At 42.5% G+C, this 22140-nt stretch overlaps 1 protein-coding gene across 5 annotated transcripts in view; it reads right to left on the reverse strand.

The window, feature by feature from the left end:
- The window catches only part of LOC126262933 (uncharacterized), a 421675-nt gene that overhangs the window by 32676 nt on the left and 366859 nt on the right, over window positions 1-22140 (reverse strand). For all 5 annotated transcript variants that reach the window (XM_049959863.1, XM_049959864.1, XM_049959866.1 and 2 more), the window contains exon 6: window positions 7144-7358. In XM_049959863.1, coding sequence (XP_049815820.1) covers window positions 7144-7358 — 215 coding nt within the window. The remainder of the gene's footprint in view (window positions 1-7143; window positions 7359-22140) is intronic.

Raw genomic sequence — 22140 nt, forward strand, 5'->3', positions numbered from 1 at the left:
TAATTAGTTCTAAGTTCTAGGCGACTGATGACCTCAGAAGTTAAGTCGCATAGTGCTCAGAGCCATTTGAACCATTTGAACTAGGACGCTTCCCTGGGGAACACCTGATATCAATTCAGTTTTACTCGATGATTTGCGTCTATTACTACGAACTGCGACCTTCCTGACAGGAAATCACGAATCCAGTCGCACAACTGAGACGATACCCCATAGGCCCGCAGCTTGATTAGAAGTCGCTTGTGAGGAAAGGTGTCAAAAGCTTTCCGGAAATCTAGAAATACGGAATCAACTTGAGATCCCCTGTCGATAGCGGCCATTACTTCGTGCGAATCAAGAGCTAGCTGCGTTGCACAAGAACGATGTTTTCTGAACCCTTGCTGATTACGTATCAATAGATCGTTCCCTTCGAGGTGATTCATAATGTTTGAATACAGTATATGCTCCAAAACCCTACTGCAAACCGACGTCAATGATATAGGTCTGTAGTTCGATGGATTACTCCTACACTACGTTCGGAACTTGCCGACGGCGACATTGCAGCAGGATAATACGTGACCGCACGTTGCACGCAATGTTCAAAACTTCTTCGTCGGTCAGCGAATTGCTTTGCTGCCTTGGCCTCCCTGTTCTTCCGATATGTCGCCTGTAGAAAACGTCTAGTCCACAACTGCGGAACGAATGGCCTGGGATGTACCACCTAGTTCTACGATCAACTTTCGCAATATGTGGAAGCAGTATGGACTGCTATACCCCGAAAACACATCCAGAGCTTGTTTGATTCGGTGTAGAGGCGTTTAGCAGCAGCCATAGGCAGCACTGGCAGGAACACTCAATACTGATCTCATCAACTTCTTCTCTTCACATGGAGATGTGTTTTCCATCATGTGATCTTTGTACAACGTGTTACATCCCAAATTAGTTTGGCTGTGATATATCCGGATTTTCTTGGTGTTGCATTTTGGATGGAGAGCAGTTTATTTATATACATGCTACGAGGCTACGAGGGGGGACACAAAATAAACCGGATTGTTGTCATAAAAAATTTATTGATGAACCTTTTTACAAAATTACTTCTGTCACCTCCAAAATACTCTCCATTACATGCGACGCACTTGTCAAGTCTCTTTTCCCACTGTTGGAAGCATGTTTGGAACTCTTCAAGTTTGATATTGTTCAGTGCCCTTTTAGAAGCTGTTTTTACCGCCTCCACATCGTCATAACGCTCCCCTTTTAGCGTTTTTTTCATTCGTGGAAATAGGAAAAAGTCGCACGGGGCTAGGTCCGGCGAATATGGAGCGTGGGGAACGACAGACCACCTCTGAGATGCCAAATAGTGGGTCACTCGTAAGGCCGTGTGTGTTGGAGCATTGTCGTGATGCAGAAACCAGTCACCTGATCGCCAAAGTTCCGGGCGTTTCCTCCCCACATCCTCTTGCAGACGCCTTAAAACATCCAAGTAAAAGTGCTGGTTAACAGTCTGGCCAGGGGGTACGAATTCCCGTTGCACAATTCCACGAACATCAAAAAAGACAATGATCATCGTCTTCACATTTGACCTCACTTGCCTTGCTTTTTTTGGTCTGGGAGAGTTGGAAGTCCCCCACTGGCTTGACGCTTGCTTGGTTTCTGGGTCATACCCGGAACACCAACTCTCATCCCCTGTAATGTGTTTGTTCAAGAAATTGGATCGCGTGCAGTCTCTGTTTCAAAGTCCTGACACACATCCATGGGGATGGTTTTTTGCTCCTCTGTGAGAAGGCGCGGGACAAATTTAGTAGCAACACGTCTCATGTGCAAATCCTCACTCAAAATCCGCTGGCACGAGCTCCAGCTGATTCCTGTCTCTGCTGAAATTTGGTCGATCGTTTGGCGACGATCCTCGTTGATCTTTTGGCGGACCTTTTCAATGTTCTCCTCATTTCGCAATGTTGAAGGGCATCTAGAACGAGCTTGGTCTTCAACACACATCTACCACATTTAAAGCGCCCAAACCACTCGAAAACCTGTGTGCGGCTCATAGCGTCCTCCTGGAAAGCTTCCTAAAGCATTTGGTGTGTCTCCGTTGCAGTTTTTTTAAGCAGGAAACAAAATTTCACACACACTCTTTGTTATTTTAAAGATGCCATAACGACTTCTCAGAGGTAACCCGCCAACAGTCAGAGAAACACAAAGCCACACTTGCACGTTCAGCTCTACACTGACGCCGTCTGCACAGCTGTTTCATGAAGGTCTCTACTAACACCATCTATCGTGAGAACCTTGCACTACGTCTACGAGTGGCAGCGCCCTCGGAGTCCGGTTTCTTTTGGTTCCCCCCGTATTTGTGAAATCTAACCGTTTGTGTTACCGGTCACGTGGTGAACTATGGACGGACCTTCCCGTTTACAACACCTAGTAATTGTTAGCAAGTCAGCTGTTGTTGACTGTATTCTGTTGATACTAAGAGCAGCTCTGTGAACCCGTTCCATACGTCATCAGTGGTACACACATCGTTGTATTATTGTTATTACACACCTTGTATATTAATTTTTAAGGTGAATATTTTTGTCATACGTGGCCCATCTTTAAGAACACCAGGTCTGAAGATGGCCGGTTAGACTGAACCTAGTTCCAGAAATTAGTAAATAAATAATTATTTTCTGTTATACAGGCATGAATTACATCATAGTACCGCACAGAATTAACAGTTAGTGCCTTAACAGCCACATTATCATAAAGAAATAGACCGAATATGTGATTCGCCGAAATTGCGCAACGCAGTGTAGCTTTCCATGCATGTCACGGCTTCCCATGAAGCCTACGATGGTTTCCCCCTAACCAGTACCTGAAAACCAAAGAAGCAGAAGTGCGCATCGTCACAGTACTAGGTTTTTTGCTAAGACGCAGCTAAATAGAGAATACATGTCTGCAGTTTTTAAGGATAAAAACTGATGACTTCACACTATTGTGATACCTCTGCTCGGAGCCTTCTTTGCCAACCCACACCGCCATCTGCCCAGAATAAAGCCGAACGGACCCCATGTGGCGACTGCCGAAATCTGGACATGGACCCATTCTGCAACCGCACAGGAGCGGCCGAGTAGACCCCCTCACCACGCTTAAGAATGGACAGGTTGCGAAGAGCCTGGCGGAGAATGAGGAGAGTGCCGAAAACAGATGGACCCCTGCAGCCATTACGATGGAACGTCAAGAATGTATGCGCGAAAGATATGAGTTCTTCTGGCCAGGCAGCAGTCATTTTCCATGCCTTAGAAGGCATATACAGTATGTACAACAACCAAGAGGGAATAATAAGAGTGGATGATCAGGAACGAAGTGCTCGTATTAAGAAGTGTGTAAGACAAGGCTGTAGCCTTTCGCCCCTACTCTTCAATCTGTACATCGAGGAAGCAATGATGGAAATAAAAGAAAGGTTCAGGAGTGGAATTGAAATACAAGGTGAAAGGATATCAATGATACGATTCGCTGATGACATTGCTATCCTGAGTGAAAGTGAAGAAGAATTAAATGGTCTGCTGAACGGAATGAACAGTCTAATGAGTACACAGTATGGTTTGAGAGTAAATCGGAGAAAGACGAAGGTAATGAGAAGTAGTAGAAATGAGAACATCGAGAAAACATCAGAATTGATGGTCACGAAGTCAATGAAGTTAAGGAATTCTGCTACCTAGGCAGTAAAATAACCAATGACGGACGGAGCAAGGAGAACATCAAAAGCAGACTCGCTATGGAAAAAAAGGCATTTCTGGCCAAGAGAAGTCTACTAATATCAAATACCGGCCTTAATTTGAGGAAGAAATTTCTGAGGATGTACATCTGGAGTACAGCATTGTATGGTAGTGAAACATGGACTGTGGGAAAACCGGAACAATAGAGAATCGAAGCATTTGAGATGTGGTACTATAGACGAATGTTGAAAATTAGGTGGACTGATAAGGTAAGGAATGAGGAGGTTCTGCGCAGAATCGGAGAGGAAAGGAATATGTGGAAAACACTGATAAGGAGAAGGGACAGGATGATAGGACATCTGCTAAGACATGAGGGAACGACTTCCATGGTACTAGAGGGAGCTGTAGAGGGCAAAAACTGTAGAGGAAGACAGAGATTGGAATACGTCAAGCAAATAATTGAGGACGTAGGTTGCAAGTGCTACTCTGAGATGAAGAGGTTAGCACAGGAAAGGAATTCGTGGCGGGCCGCATCAAACCAGTCAGTAGACTGATGACCCAAAAAAAAAAAAAAATATATATATATATATATATATATATATATATATATATATATATATATATATATATATATATAGAAGGCAGGAATGCAACGACAATTCCAGAAATCCACAAGCACTGGGAGGGGAGTACGCAAAGCGCGAAGAATTCGCACAGAGAGGCGTGTGAAGAAGTCAGCGTTCATAAATAGATGTTTTCTAGACAGTAATGAAATTCATTATAAACCCACGGACGCCCGCGGACTCTGAGACGAAGGTCAAACATGAGTCCATCCAGGTCTCATGCAGAGGTAGCGCCTACCATGAAATGTTGTATGGCTGCTCTCACAACAACTTCGGAATGCAGAAAGACGTCAGAAGAATGTGCCACCAATGCAGGTGAAATAGTGAGAAAGATGCTAAATCCTGAGGCACACATCAGCCCCTGAAAGATGGGTAATTTCCACCCTACACAGAGAGGCGTGACCATGAAACATCAAATTGCGAGAGTAGAAAAATTCGAGGAAACGTGGAATTGAGAGTTGGATGAGGAGCGAAGAGGGGAGTCGGTGGGACAGCGCGGAAACAAGAGGACATGGGGTGTCTTCCATCCATGGCTAACATCACCTTCCTACACCGTGATATCGCTGCTTTGGTCACGCAGCCCACAACGGACAGACAACGCGGAGATTGTACCTGGACCTTGCTGCAAAGCCGCGACTGCCAATGAGAAGAGCCAACTCACGCCGCATGGCTCCGAGCGGACTCATCGACGCAGCGCTTGCCGCCGACAGAGCCACGCGACGAATGATCACGAATAATGGCGAAATTAATCTTACTCCTTCCTTCCCCTTAATAACAAATTTGTGTCCATGCCCAGTCATATCAGCCCTGAGATCTATAATATTGTTTTATTTTGTGTAAAAAGTACAGAAAGAAATACAATTCTTTGTCGTTTTAATCATCTAAGCAGTCTGTTAAAATCACACATCAATCCCTTCATCACATAATCTTTTATGTTTTATTTCTTTTAATTACTGGCTCTCAGTGTGGGGCGATCTTGTTGGTAATTTTCGCGTTATGTGATATCACAAAGGAGAATTTATCGAGTTCACTAAACTATGTAGATATTCTGGCTTATTAATCTTCATTATCACAACCCTCCTACGGTGTCTCAACGCCACCTAGATTTTCACCATTTCACTGTTCGACTATCTACTAACGTAATTATCTAATGTGACATAATTAAGTTGCAAGAAATCGTGTAGTCCAGGAGTATACGAAGAATAAGGATATACAGGGTGTTACAAAAAGGTACGGCCAAACTTTCAGGAAACATTCCTCACACACAAATAGAGAAAAGATGTTAGGTGGACATGTGTCCGGAAACGCTTAATTTCCATGTTAGAACTCATTTTAGTTTCGTCAGTATGTACTGTACTTCCTCGATTCACCGCCAGTTGGCCCAATTGAAAGAAGGTAATGTTGACTTCGGCGCTTGTGTTGACATGCGACTCATTGTTCTACACTACTAGCATCAAGCACTTCAGTAAGTAGCATCAGCAGGTTAGTGTTCATCACGAACGTGGTTTTGCAGTCAGTGCAATGTTTACAAATACGGAGTTGGCAGATGCCCATTTGATGTATGGATTAGCATTAGCACGGGGCAATAGCCGTGGCGCGGTACATTTCTATCGAGACAGATTTCCAGAACGAAGGTGTCCCGACAGGAAGACGTTCGAAGCAATTAATCGGCGTCTTAGGGAGCACGGAACATTCCATCCTATGACTCGCGACTGGGGAAGACCTAGAACGACGAGGACACCTGCAATGGACGAGGCAATTCTTCGTGCAGTTGACGATAACCCTAATGTCAGCGTCAGAGAAGTTGCTGCTGTACAAGGTAACGTTGACCACGTCACTGTATGGAGAGTGCTGCGGGAGAACAAGTTATTTCCGTACCATGTACAGCGTGTGCAGGCACTATCAGCAGCTGATTGGCCTCCAAGGGTACACTTCTGCGAATGGTTCAGCCAACAATGTGTCAATCCTCATTTCAGAGCAAATGTTTTCTTTACGAATGAGGCTTCGTTCCAACGTGATCAAATCGTAAATTTTCACAATCAACATGTGTCGGCTGACGAGAATCCTCACGCAATTATGCAATCACGCCATCAACACAGATTTTCTGTGAACGTTTGGGCAGGCGTTGTTAGTGATGTCTTGATTGGGCCCCATGTTCTTCCACCTACGCTCAATGGAGCACGTTATCATGATTTCATACAGGATACTCTACTTGTGCTGCTAGAGCATCTGCCTTTACAAGTACGACACAACATGTGGTTCATGCACGATGGAGCTCCTGCACATTTCAGTCGAAGTGTTCGTACGCTTCTCAACAACAGATTCGGTGACCGTTGGATTGGTAGAGGCGGACCAATTCCATGGCCTCCACGCTCTCCTGACCTCAACCCTCTTGACTTTTATTTATAAGGGCATTTAAAAGCTCTTGTCTACGCAACCCCGGTACGAAGTGTAGAGACTCTTCGTGCTCGTATTGTGGACGGCTGTGATACAATACGCCATACTCCAGGGCTGCATCAGCGCATTAGGGATTCCATGCGACGGAGGGTGGATGCATGTATCCTCGCTAACGGAGGACATTTTGAACATTTCCTGTAACAAAGTGTTTGAAGTCACGCTGGTACGTTCTGTTGCTGTGTGTTTCCATTCCATGATTAATGTGATTTGAAGAGAAGTAATAAAATGAGCTCTAACGTGGAAAGTAAGCGTTTCCCGACACATATCCACATAACATATTTTCTTTCTTTGTGTGTGAGGAATGTTTCCTGAAAGTTTGGCCGTACCTTTTTGTAACACCCTGTAATAGAAAACTGACATTCAAAACAACAGTCACGTTAATTTCTTCGACGTACCTGTAAGGAAGGGCGCCTCAGAGAACCACGCAGTGGGGAAGGCGAAGTCGCAGATGTTGTACTCCCTCACGAGCGTTACCGCAGGCTTCTCGAACATGATGTCGAAGCAGATGAACATGGCGAAGCTTACGCCGAAGTCCGTATCGAAGATGGAGAACTCAGGTTCCGGTGTCGGCACGAAACCAGGTTCTCCGAACAAGTTGAACTTGCGATATCTGACGACGAACCAAAGACAACAGATGTTACAGATGATGAGTAAATTGGGTGGTTTGGTTTCCCACATAGCAAACGTATTCGGCCTCAGCATGCCCATGTTATGCAACGGACTTCTTCAGCTTATCACATCAAATCCAAAACAAGCTGCATTATGATTAGTTTGAAGATACAGAAAACATCCTTTAGAGCTAGTCGAGTGGTATTTGTGACCGAGTCTCATGTAAAGACGCAGCTTCAAATGATCTGTCTCCAGTTAATGATATTTTGTGGCTTACAGGAACACATGTTTGCCCCGTTGTTTACCTTTCCCCTCCCCCCTCCCCAGCAAACACACACATGTAGAGAAAAAAGATTTCACATTATAGCAGATATGTTTCAGATTTGTTTCTATAATGGCCTTTTGCCATTACCTCATGACGCTCAGATGTGCACGTATTATTAGAGCAGTAACTCTAAGAATGGAGAAAAACGCAATACAATTAGAAGTTAGTGTAAATTTAAGAGTCTCGTTTGAGTCTTTCAAAACTAATTACGTGTTCCATTAGATAAATAAGGTTTCGAAAATTGTTGACTTTGAGAGAAGAATTATTGTTGGGGTATTTTTAGTGTTCGTTAGTCAGTGTACATCTAATCACGGTTTGGAGCTCGTGTACTGCGTCTTAAGGCTTGCATGACCTATCGTCACTGTAGTGCACGTCTAATTTATCTACACCAGCACATTCGAAATTTTTTACCATTAATCTCATTGAGAAGGCTTTCATTTACAACCAGTTTCACATTATGAATATACTTAATCTAGTATGTGCGATTTAAGGGTTACAAACTTTAATTATCAATAAATAATTGGGAATCATTATTAGCAAAGATGTGTCCATGAAAAAAGAAACAGAACACATTGACGAAGGTAGATTATTAATGAAATATTAAATATAATTTCATAGATCAAACTGATTTGATCAGAAACGAAGATTAGGGTATCTAAAACCAATGTAGAAAATGTAGTGCTGTATGGAGATGAAACATGTGAAATAACTGGCAGAATTAAGAGGAACATTTTGTCAATGTAAATGGAGTTTTGGAGGTGTTACTGTAACTTGGCACTACGAAATAAAATTAAAAATAAAGACATACCACAGTAATGGATACAATCGAAGCAAAATAATTCATATGATATGAGCACGTTCACCATTTGCGTGGGGACAGATGGGCTTAGAAGACGATGGAATGAATTCAGTTAACACAAGAATAAGGGGTGTAAGTAGGCTGTTTACGTTTTCTTATTGGCAACGTTACGTAGCGCTCTGTATGAAAATCACTGGCTGTGCTGTGTGCTGTATGTGGCTAGTTTGCATTGTTGTCTGCCATTGTAGTGTTGGGCAGCTGGATGTGAACAGCGCGTAGCGTTGCGCAGTTGGAGGTGAGCCGCCAGCAGTGGTGGATGTGGGGAGAGAGATGGCGGAGTTTTGAAATTTGTAAGACTGGATGTCATGAACTGCTATATATATTATGACTATTAAGGTAAATACATTGTTTGTTCTCTATTAAAATCTTTCATTTGCTAACTATGCCTATCAGTAGTTAGTGCCTTCCGTAGTTTGAATCTTTTATTTAGCTGGCAATAGTGGCGCTCGCTGTATTGCAGTAGTTCGAGTAACGAAGATTTTTGTGAGGTAAGTGATTTATGAAACGTATAGGTTAATGTTAGTCAGGGCCATTCTTTTGTAGGGATTACTGAAAGTCAGATTGCGTTGCGCCAAAAATATTGTGTGTCAGTTTAAGCACAGTCATGTATAATTTTTCTAAGGGGACGTTTCAGGGGGCGCCAGAAAACAACGTGAGAAGGTATTTTCAGGCAGACGATTGGAAAGATAGATGACTTTGAACCTAGGACCCAAGAAACAACTATGGTTTTGTATTAAACTGAAACTAGAAAATCTGTAATTCTGTTGTAATTATTTAATTCGCAGATCTGTTACTGTCATTGTACTTAATCCATAGTATGATTGAAATTGAAAAAGTTCTCGTAAGACGTGTTGGTAGCAAAAAAATAAAAAAATAAATAAATAATCACAGTTCACAGATTTTTTTTTATTTCATCCAGTGTGACATACTATGGCTGCACTGGGATTTGAACCGTACAACCTCTCACAGAAAAAAATTCCAGTCTCTGATCACAGCGGTACGTCACTCAGAAAGACCATATCAACAGAATTCTTCCACGCAATGGCACGGCATTAAAATTGGTAGAGACCAGCAGAAATGTGCAGGAAACTTAAACGGGAATCGTTGGAAGAAAAGTGTCGTTGTACTCGTTGCATTAGTTAAGGGACCAATATTGTAGGTTGATGGTGCATAGGTTCTATTGCTTGCAGTCAGTTGTGAGTTGTAAAGTGTTACTAGGAGTCCAAGTGACACAATGACCGTAGGGAGCGTCTTAAAAAGGATAATGTACAATGGCCGAACAGCTCCCCGTAAGTCACAGATTCCTGTGGTCAGTGCCTAGCAACGCTTGAGGTGGTGTAAAGAGCGATGCTGCTGGACAGTGGATGACTGGAAAAGGGTAATTACCCTGTTGTGGTCCGATGAAAGGGTTTGGGTTTAGCGAATTGCTGGAGAACGTTACCTGCCGTGTGCCGTGTGCAGTAACATTCCTGAAACGGACCGTCTGCCAAGAGCCCCGAACTGATTCAACTGGAATGACCTTGTGACTAGTTAGAGGACGACTTCACCCCAGACCCCAGCGTCCAATATTACAATCCTCTCTGGTTTCGGCCCTTGAGCATTGCTGATCTGCCACTTTTCCACAGACATTCGGACACCTCACTGAAAATGTCCCCAGCAGAGCTCAAGTAGCCGGCCGAAGTGGCCGAGCGGTTAAAGGCGCTACAGTCTGGAACCGAACGACCGCTACTGTCGCAGGTTCGAATCCTGCCTCGGGCATGGATGTGTGTGATGTCCTTAGGTTAGTTAGGTTTAAGTAGTTCTAAGTTCTAGGGGACTTATGACCACAGCAGTTGAGTCCCATAGTGCTCAGAGCCATTTGAACCATTTTGAAGAGCTCAAGTCGTCATAAAGGCGAATGGCCCGCTAATAGGTAACCGTACACTTTCGATCAGATCGTGTATGTATTAGTGTAGGTGTCATTAACCAAAGAAAACAGTGAATTCACTACGAATAAAGACGTCTCAGTTGTCTAGGACCGTGCCCATGTGAGTACACCGGTTTCCGCCGTAACAGCAATGATTAGCACTTCGGGCGTGGCCCGAACTTGGATGGGTGACCATTCGGGTACGCCGTGTGCTGTTGAAAATTTATCTTTGCCATTGAAGCAGAGGGGACAGGAAGGTTGGTGCGGTGGTCACCAATCTTAGCGCCATTGTGGTGGATTCAATCCCAAGCCACTCTACACTGTTTCATGAAGCGAGGCACAGTTGATGCTGATCTGTCCGTAGGTGCCCTGCGGCCCCTAGGTCCTGTTCGAGAGGCTATGTGCCGGAATGGAGTTTCACCATCTCCCTTCTCTCATCATGTCCAAAACGAGCCGCGCGGGGTAGCCGTGCGGTCTATAGCGTCTTGTCACAGTTCGCGCGGCTCCCCTCGTCGGAGGTTCGATTCATCCCTCGGGCATGGTTGTGTGTCTTCTTCTTAGCGTAAGCTATTTTAAGTTAGTTTAATTAGTGTGAAAGCCTAGGGAACGATGACCTCAGCAGTTTGGTCCCCTGGATCCTTACCACAAATTTCCAACACGAACATGACATTACACTCTACACACATACGCACACACATACCACCACACACACGCACAGATACGCCCATTTTTAAAATACGCATGGATTAATTGAGTCCACTCATTGAGGATACCATGAACATTAACCACGCTGGGTATTTCGACATTCTTGCGGTCCCATCATCCACAACCCTATCAATGTACTGAGGACAACCGTATCTTTCAAGACGGCCACGGAGGGCTGCACGTATACGTTATTGTATTTACAAAAGTTCCGGCAGCTTAACGTACCTTTATTACGTCGCTGAATCACCGGATATTTATGACTTTCAGAATATCTTGAACCATTTGGAACAGCGAGTGATAAGAGTAGGATCCACCATCCCCGCAATTAGGTGAGGCTACAAAAGTAAATAATTCGCATCACTTCTTTTCGAGCTGACAAATTTTTTGCCAGTTGTGCTTGCATGTAGATTAGTGTGAAAAAAAAATTCTATACAGAAACTGCTGTTCAAAAACTCCTCTAGTACGTTATTAGATGCATTGAGTAAAATAAGTTCGCTGAAATGAAGTCATTACGAAGGCTAAGATGATTTATCTTTGACCTGACAAATTATTTGTCAGTTGTTCTTATATGTACACTACTGGGAAAAAATCGTAAACGGCGAAACCCTTCCGCGTCTCCCAACCACTCATTGCACACGACTTTAATTACTTAACTTTATCCTATCAGCTGCACATCCTGCAAAGAAGAGTAATTGAGTTTCAGTGAAGACGAAGATCGCAAAATGAAAAACGAAGCCGGCCATGGTGGCCGAGCGGTTCTAGGCACTACAGTCTGGAACCGCGAGACAGCTACGGTCGCAGGTTCGAATCCTGCCTGAGGCATGGATGTGTGTGATGTCCTTAGGTTAGTTAGGTTTAATTAGTTCTAAGTTCTAGGGGACTGATGGCCTTAGAAGTTAACTCCTATAGTGCTCAGAGCCATTTGAACCATTTTGAGAATTATTATGGCCTTACAACATTGTCTCCATGGCTCACGGTCATCATTCGTCACATAAGAAAGCTATAGTGGAGTAATGTAACTTCTGAAGTCACTTGGCGTTGAAGTTAAACGTCGGAACCGTCAAATCCCTCCAGCCGATAATTCACCTACAACAATAAACAGAAAGTTCCTTTGTAGCCGTTAAATCGAACAACAAGAAACCCCTCACAGCTGCCTCTGTGAGGACAAAACTTCTTTTGCAATAAAAAGCAGTGTGACGCCATCAATATTTGCGAGATAAGCGGCAGGTTCTGGTGGAAGTTTTATTTTTTATTTTATTTTATTTTTTCGTGGTAGGATTGGCCAGATAGAGTAGCGGACGGCGGGCCGCAATGGGCCAGCCGGGGATGCGTGCCGCCCGGCGCGGGCTCTCGTATCACGCCGCAGTAAAAATTGATTCGGCCAGCCCCGCCGCGCCGTGGTGGGGACAGCACGGAAAGTTGTCCGTCCACCTCAGGAGCGCTCCGCACCGCAGATCGGCACTCGCCGACCGCTCTGGGCGAAAGGCCAGCCGACAGCGCGAGCAAACTGCTGCTCTGGGGTTTCAGAAATCGTCGCGGCTTTGCAGCACAGTAAGTACTGGAAAACGGCTTTATTTACACAGCTTGGATAGAGTAATATGAGCAGCCTCGTTATGTGGTACAGGGTCACCTGAATCCTTCTGTGTGTTTGTACATCGGATTTTATACTTTTCACCCCCAGACGAAGCCATTATTTATTTTTTATTTATTTTACACATCGAGTTTTGTAGTGCCAAATTGAGGAGAAACTCTGCGACGTAATGGAACGATTCGGTGCATCAAATTAGCATCATAAAAGTAATAATAGATAAGAAAATGAATGCGAATCCTATGTAGACGAAAACTTCCAAGTGCGAGATAAGCCACTGCAAGTGCGAAATGCAGATGCATTATTAATATGTGTAACAGTCAGAATGTTGAATGGAAGCATGCAAATGTGTACCCATCGTGTTTCACAGGTACCGTATGTCGGTTTGTAGGACGGAATTGCATGCCTGGTGCACTTGGTTGGTCTACATCTACATCTGCAACAACATCCATATTCCGCAGGCCACCTGACGGTGTGTGGCGGAGGGAACCTTGAGTACCTCTATCGGTTCTCCATTCAATTCCAGTCTCTTATTGTTCGTGGAAAGGAGGATTGTCGGTATGCCTCTGTGTGGGCTCTAATCTATCTGATTTTATCCTCATGGTCTCTTCGCGAGATATACGTAGGAGGGAGCGAAATACTGCTTGACTCCTCGGTGAAGGTATGTTCTCGAAACTTCAACAAAAGCCCGTACCGAGCTACTGAGCGTCTCTCCTGCAGAGTCTCCCACTGGAGTTTATCTATCATCTCCGTAACCCTTTCGCGATTACTAAATGATCCTGTGACGAAGCGTGCTGTTCTCCGTTGGATCTTCTCTATCTCTTCTATGAAGCCTATCTGGTACGGATCCCACACTGCTGAGCAGTATTCAAGCAGTGGGCGAACAAGCGTACTGTAACCTACTTCCTTTGTTTTCGGATTGCATTTCCTTCGGACTCTTCCATTGAATCTCAGTTTGGCATCTGCTTTACCGACGATCAACTTTATATGATCATTCCATTTTAAATCACTCCTAATGCGTACTCCCAGATAATTTATGGAATTAACTGCTTCCAGTTGCTGACCTGCTACATTGTAGCTGAATGATAAGGGATCTTTCTTTCTATGTATTCACAGCACATTACATTTGTCTACATTGAGATTCAAGTGCCATTCCCTGCACCATGAGTCAATTCGCTGCAGATCCTCCTGCATTTCAGTACAATTTTCCATTGTTACAACCTCTCGATGTACCACAGCATCATCCGCAAAAAGCCTCAGTGAACTCCCGATGTCATCCACAAGGTAACTTATGTATATTGTGAATAGCAACGGTCAATACGGGGACGGTTATTGCTTCTTGTGGATGACACTGGAGTTGTCGTCCGACGATGTCCCATATGTGCTCGTCTTGAGACAGATCTGGTGGTCGAGCAGGCCTAGGCACTATGTCGACACTCTGTAGAGCATGTTGGTTACAACAGCGGTTCGTTATCCAACTGGAAATGCTGTTCATGGATGGCAGTACAACTGGTCAAATCATCAGAATGACACGTACAAATCTGGAGTGAAGGTGCGTGGGATGACCACGACAGTTCTCTTTCTGTGATACGAAATCGCACCCCAGACCATAACGCCAGGTGTAGGTTGTAATGGTTCTTTATTTACGTGACCATTACGGCACTCCAACCCCAGTTCTCGATACTAGTAATACCGTACTACTTTTCTGCGAAGTAACAGACATATTTTTGTGACAATATTCACATTTGGTTTTATTAATGTATAGGTACTCCGATGTATCGATGTATTACAGTGATATGGTTCTTGTATGTATTCATTTCTGTGAGACTGTTATAATCTTTGACTTACTTGTAACCGATTTGGCGCGAATGCGCACAGAGCAGTCTTTGGTTCACTTTGCAGAAGTTAAGTTGTTATTTCGCTTTGTAAAAGAACAGTCAAGTCTTGTGTTTGGTTAAAGTGGAAATTAAATAATTAAATATATGAAGATTGATAGAAAACTATTTTCTTGATGATGTGACAATTAGGAAGAAATATATGTGAATTTACAATAAGTTTAATAAAAATGTGAATCGTGAACACCAAGTCAAAAACTATTTCTACCATACCATTGTTCTGATCTGGGATTGTTTGATCATTAAGAATTTCCTGAAAAACGCATTTGTTAGGTCTTCAAATATTTCTAAAACACAGATCTGGGACCTTCTAGCAGTCAAAGTGGAATCACCCCAGAATCAACAAGATGAGCCATAACAACTTCGACGAAATCTACGTGGGAATCCATTCAAGATAATTGCCAATATTAATTACGTTTTTACAGTGACTTCATTATTTCCATTCTGACGATACCATCCACAGTCAATAACTTTGTTGTTGCCCGATAAAGCGAACATATGCTGCGTGAGCAACATTATTAATCTGATTTCTAACCTACTTTGCAAGTGGTGGTATTGTTAGAAGGTCCACTGAGTCCAGCACGCAGACGGATTGGTTACATGCCCTCAACAGGACTACTTCCAACCAACACACGGCCATTAATGACACCAAGGCAGAACCAACTGTCATTAGAAAACATAACAGACCTCCACCTTGCCCTCGAATGACCTCACGCCTGAGACCACCAAAGTCGCAAACAGAGGTGGTTTGGGTTCAGTGGATTACACGCTACAGGTTGTCTGGCTCGGAACTGTCCTTGAAGTAACCGATTTGCAACAGCGAGTTGTGTCACTGAGGCGCCAAATGCTGCTCAAATTGCTGCTGCACATGCAGTACGGTGCGCCAGAACCATGTGCCGCACACGATGGTCTTCCGTCTCGGTAGCATCACGTGGCTGTCCGGAGCGCGGTTTTCTTGCGACCGTATATTCCCGTGACCACAGCTGCCAGAAATCATGTACAATGGCAACGTTATTGCCAAGACTTTCTGCAATTCAGCTATAGGAACATCCAGCTTCTCGTAGCCCTATTGCATGACGTCGTTCAAACTCAGTGAGATGTTGATAGTGGGATCTTAAGGCGTTAAAGGCTCTCTTGACTAACATCAACTCTTCACGTCCAATCTCGAAGTTAACCAACGCTCACGACCATTAAAGAGTGTATTTAAATAAAAATGGTTTTCGTGCTCATAGTGGTGCCACTAAGGCCACTCTTATGCGTCTGGTACGAAATTTGTATTGACATCAACTTTCATGTGTAGAGAAACGCTTACTAACGTCAGTTTATATCACACAACTCCTAGTTGGAGTTGCGATCTTTTTTCTGTTACTGTAAAAGCGTGCTGAACAATATAACAAGCCGGCCGGGGTGGCCGAGCGGTTCTAGGCGCTCCAGTCTGGAACCGCGCGACCGCTACGGTCGCAGGTTCGAATCCTGCCTCGGGCATGGATGTGTGTGATGTTCTTAGGTTTGTTAGGTTTAAGTAGTTCTAAGTTCTAGGGGACTGATGACCACATAAGTTAAGTCTCATAGTGCTCAGAGCCATTTTGAACAATATAACAAGCGAACTTCCTTAATTTCTTTTACAGAAAATCCCCGAGAGAACAGAAGGCGTGAGCCAAGAGGAAACTCTTCAGTTTGACTGGCAAGTGTGCGAATTACTGGTAAACATTTTTAATTCTTGTAGTAGTTTACAGGAAAAGGACGCAGAAGTATTATGTAAGCCTTCCTGACGAGAGTCAACAATGTGTGATCGAAAAAAAAAAAAAAGATAAAGGCTCTGAGAGCTATGGAACTTAACATCTTAGGTCATCAGTCCCCTAGAACTTAGAACTACTTAAACCTAACCAACCTAAGGACATCATACACATCCATGCCCGAGGCAGGATTCGAACCTGCGACCGTAGCAGTCGCGCGGTTCCGGAGTGAAGCGCCTAGAAACGCTCGGCCACCGCGGCTGGCATCGAAATGTAGATTAGGCTTCTGTCCAGAATTAAGTGAATTTTGTGTGCCCATTCGGTAGAGCGCACAGAATTAGTCTAGTCCCGTATTCGTTTTATCGATATGCAGTAAAAGAGACTGTAAAACACGGAGAATAAACAGCAATCCAGCAGCGAATCAGTGGCCCTGCATGCTTGGCGGTAGCAGTAAGCACTTGCTAAGGCAGTGCTATAGCTGCTGGATTACTGCTTATTCCTCGAGTTTTACTGTCCCTGCCAGTTCATATCGGTAATAACAACATTCCACTAGACTAATCTGGGACCGCTCCTACTAATGGGCAAATAAAATTTTGTTTTAAAAGTCATTTTTTTTTGTATTTGGAAATAAACTGATGCTTGCCCAATATGCTGAGCGTCTCAAGAAAACGTGACGAGCACTATTGGTTTGGGCTGAGTCCAGCTAGACAACGCATTAATGAAATTTCAAGTATCTACTGAAAAATCAGAGAAAATGCGCCTGATGGTTCTTAGGAGAAACAACCTGTATAAGTCATAAGTGAATGAAAATCAGCAAAGTAGATTAATTTTCGTTTCGTACCATTACTTCTTTGAGACATGTTCTACTGGCGTATGTATTAGCATTAAGTCTTCGAACAAGATCACGAAAATATGTTTTCCACAACAGCCTCCTATCAATCTGAACACCTACGAATTTTAATTGTTCAGACTCTCTAATGATATCCACATTCTGTGTAATCAAAATATTAGTCCTAGTTGAATAGTGTTTTAGGAACTAACAATTGAATCTCACCGTGATTTAGCATCAGTTTATTTTCTACGAAACGTGAACTTATGTCCTTAACCGCACTATCTAATACCTACCCTGTGATACAGCATCCTTCACTACCAACTGGTGTCATCAGTAAACAAATATTTTAGAATCACCTGCCATATTAGAAAGCACGCCATTTACATAATATAAGAAACAGGACTGCGCCAGCACTGTCCCCTGGCGGCAGACAAAGACATTTTAAAACGCCACGTTATTAAATGTGCAAACAGCGAAACTGGGAATTCGTGATAATTCTGTAAAAGCTTACGTCACAGGCTTCACATCAATTTAAATCAAAATTATTCCCAGTTTTTAGAGTCTCATTGCTATTTATTAATTACGAAGCGCATAAATTACTCAAGATTTACCGTCTGTAGAGTCAAGTCACAGTAATATCCAAGAAACGAAATAGAATTAATTCGCTGAATTACAGACCCACATCAATAACGTCGATTTGCGGAACGATTTTTCAACATATACTCTGCTCGAACATTGTAAATTATCTCGAAGAAAACGACTGAGTGACAAATATCTAACACGGATTCAAAGAACATAATTCTTGTGAGACACAACTAGCCTTTATTCTCGCGAAGTAACGTGTGCTGTTGACAGCAGATGTCAAATAGATTGCATATTTTTAGATTCCCAGAAGCCATTTGGGACCGTACCTCACAGGCGGATTCTAATCAAACTGCGTGTCTGTAGAGCATCGTTTTGGTTGAGTGACTGGATTCGATATTTCCTGTGAGAAGGCTCACAGCGCGTAGTAACTGATGAAAAGTTATCGAATAAAACAAAAGTAATATCTGGCGTTGCCCAAGGAAGTGTTATACGCCTTCTGCTGTTCCTGATCAACGCAAACGGTTTAGGAGACAATCGGAGCAGCCCCCATAGAGAGTTTATGGGTAACTCTGTCTTTTACCGTCTTATAAAGTCATCACATGATCAAAAATATAAGAATATGATTGAGACAAGATATCTGTTTAGCGCAAAAAGTGGCAGTTGACTCTAAGTAACGAAAAGTGTAAAGTCGTCGACATGAATACTACTAGTAAAAGGAATCCGTTAAATTTCGGTTGCACGATGAATCACAGAAATCTAAAAGCTGTAAATTCAGCTAAATGTTTAGGAATTAGAATTACGAATAACTTCAGCTGGAAGATAATCTGGGGAATGCAAACTAAAAGTGCGCTTTATAGGCAGAAAACATAGAAAATGCAGCAGAACTACTAAAGATACTGCTTAAACCATGCTTGTACGCCCGCTTCTGGGGCACTGCTGTGCAGTATGAGACCCGTATCAGATGGGACTGACGGAGGACATCGAAAAAATTCAAAGAAGAGCAACTCGTTTTGTATGATCTCGAAACAGAGGAGAGAGTGCCACGGATATGACACACGAATTGTGGCGGCAAGCATTAAAACAAAGGCATTTTTCGCTGCGGCAGGACTTTCTCTTAAAGTTTCAGTCACATAATTTCTCCTAATAGTGTTAAAATATATTACAGTGCCAACCTAAATAGGGAGAAATGATGATAATAACAAAATAAGAGAACTCAGAGCTTCCACGGAAAGACTTAAATGTTCACTTTTCCCACGCGCTGTACGACAGCAGAGCGATAGAGAATTTGCTTGAAGTTTGGTTCGATGAACACTCTGTCAGGCCATTGACTTGGATGCAGAGCAGTCTTGAAGTTACAGATTTAGCCTTAATTACAAATGATTTTTGAAACATATAAAACAAAGAAAGAAGAACATCAGGGAATGTTCTACATCAGCAACAGAAGAAAGATCCACTAGCAGAATCATTACGTATATCGTCGCACGCATTCGTCTAAGAGTATGGTTCAGGTGATACGAAATTTCGTAAACAGTATGTTTCTGAGGCCCGAAACATTATGGAAACATGTGAATACAGGAAGTTAAAAAACTGGTCTAATACCTGTTAAGCAGTATCTTCAAATCATTGTTTATTCTGTGTAACTGGTTAACTACCTCGTATAGGAATAGTTCACTACTAAGCTGTACTATCCGTAGAGAGTGATGTAATTCAGTTGTATAAGAATGGAAATACGATCCTAAATAACTTGACAAGAAGCACGTAAGACGCTGTTAAATTCTTGAAATACCAGACTAAATAAAATTGTATTAATCCCAACTCTGTCATAAATATTGTTAGTGGCTTACAAAACAATGTTTCTGATAGCGAAGTTCTGATTCAATCACTGACAATCCCCTCTACAGCAGTAGCACAAAGTTTGCTCAACAAGAGAATAACTTCGTAACGCCGCAAAGACACGCAAATCTCGCGACCGACCTACGAGCACGACTCCCAAGAGCAACAGTTCAAGCATAACTTCTTGTTTCTGCTTAACTTATTCAATTTTCTCCTGAGCTTACAGTAAATTATTCAGTTTTATAGCCAAATCTGTGCACAGTATGGTATGGGAACTTCACGTTACTTTTCGCCTTTCTTACATGGCGTGAGCAGTTTATAGACGACATTATTCGTCGAAACGACTACAAGCATTGCCAAGAACATACTATATGACAGCTTAAGATTTTAATTATTCCGGACTCTAATGAATCGATATAATTCAGTGCACAAGTTACCTATACTCGTATACAGAGTCCGACAATACAATTTCCTCAGTTATGAATTATTCTCAGTGTCGAACGTAAAATTATCTTTAATTTTTATGCTATCGCGGACGACAATGAAGCTCCAGTATCCAGGAAGTACTCCACAGGACACTGACTAATCTTTCAACCCCCTATACTTCACTTACTCATCATAAACCCGCCTAATCTTGTCCGTGCGGGTCGAGGTAAGACTACAGACGTCTGCGTCGTCAGAAGAGAATGACTTCCTAGAGACTCCATCATGTCTGCGCCAAGGTTTTCAGAAACGTGGCTGCATTATATTGCAGTGAGTCGTAGTACAGACTGCAACAAAGAGAATACTTCTACTATGCTGCCCTGCCAATCTAGAACGCAATACCCAATGGTGGCGGTGGTATCAGGATGGATCCATTAGCGGCCAACAAATCTGTGGGAGTAAGTACATTAAGGCGCTAAAAGAAACAGTGAAAATGATGTGTGAAATAATGGGGGCAGAAGGACAGTTCAGGTAGTCGAAGCAACAGTGACAGCAGTCGTGATGATATTAACAGTGATGAAGTAATACTAGTTGACCTGTATAAAGGGAATGATAGTCGTAGTAACAGAAATGAGGTATTAGTATTAGTTTTTACCATTTGAATTCAGTTCACTGGAAGGAAATGTTTGGAATCAATATTATTTAAATCAATGAAATGCATCGATACGAAATGACACTAGTTAATCCATTCAGAAATCCTGGGCGTGAAATGTAAAGAAGATGTCCTGACAAACGAAATTTATGCCGGTAGTAGGTATGAAACAATAATTAATGTCATGGGTAGCACTGTGTTGCCTATACTGGGAAATGAATAACAAATACAAATTGTTTCTTCCCTGTGTACAGTCTGTAGAGTCTAAAACCGTTATGACCGCGTCTAATTAATTCACGTATCTTCCTGTGGTAATTTAATTTAGAAGAGCAAAAGCCCTGTTGCCAAAAGGTGATCTACAAGAAAGTTCTTGAAATTGAAATATCCCCGAAATTAGGAGAATTCATTTAAATTTAACTGTACCTCTAATGACCGATTAATTAAAAGCATCCCTAAACCTTGGAATCGAGCTGAAATGAATATGACTGATACTATTTATTATCACGGGAATGATATTGGAACAGAACAACACGTTAGCTGCTATACCGGAAACGAGAGTGCAGTTCATGAAAGCTCAAATGGCTCTGAGCACTATGGGACTCAACTGCTGTGGTCATAAGTCCCCTGTTCATGAAAGGTGATTATATTACAGAAATTATAATCTACAGTAAGATCATATTTCTTTTTTCCTCGATCACCAACAACATGTTCTTAACGCAAACCTTATTCAACTAAGTTTGATTATTTTCGCACCTTCATGACCAATCCAAACGCAAAGTCCATGAAAACTTACTGATCGTTTCTGAATACACACTTGTAACCGTAAGATTTCTATGTAATGAAAGTGCATGAATTCTGAACTCTCCGGCACTTCCTAACGGAGAAGTGAAGTAAATATTAACAGTTTCGAAAACCAAGAATGGTTTGAAGCTGTACGCGCAAGAGGAGTTACTTTGCTGCCACAAATGATTCCTAAACGGTAAAGACGCTCCATCATATAAACTCGTTTTTGCATACGAACTCAAACTGCAAAATCCGAATTTCGTCATTATTCTCTATACATCTGATATATGTACTTCTGAAAAAAGCGATCGCATTCTGCATTCAGTTACACATATGAAGTTCTCTATAACTGTTATTGTATCTCTGTTACGTTTTCTGTATTATGAAGGGTATAAGAAATTGCTTAATTCGAAAGATTACGAGCATCTCCTGTAATTTTAGGGTGAGCAATACTCTCTAAAATACCAACATAATTATGTCTTTTTTAGGATGACAGCATTGAACGATATTAATGTGTTAAAGACCTTAGTGAGTCGACCTTAGTGACTCGACAAAGCAACTTCAGCAATGACTCCTATTTAGTCGAGGCCATATTCGATAGGTTTCATATCAGGTGAACACATATATAACGTATACACTCTTACAGAACCGTCGTCATATA

Source organism: Schistocerca nitens, chromosome 6 (assembly GCF_023898315.1).
Source record: "Schistocerca nitens isolate TAMUIC-IGC-003100 chromosome 6, iqSchNite1.1, whole genome shotgun sequence".
Classification (NCBI taxonomy): domain Eukaryota; kingdom Metazoa; phylum Arthropoda; class Insecta; order Orthoptera; family Acrididae; genus Schistocerca; species Schistocerca nitens.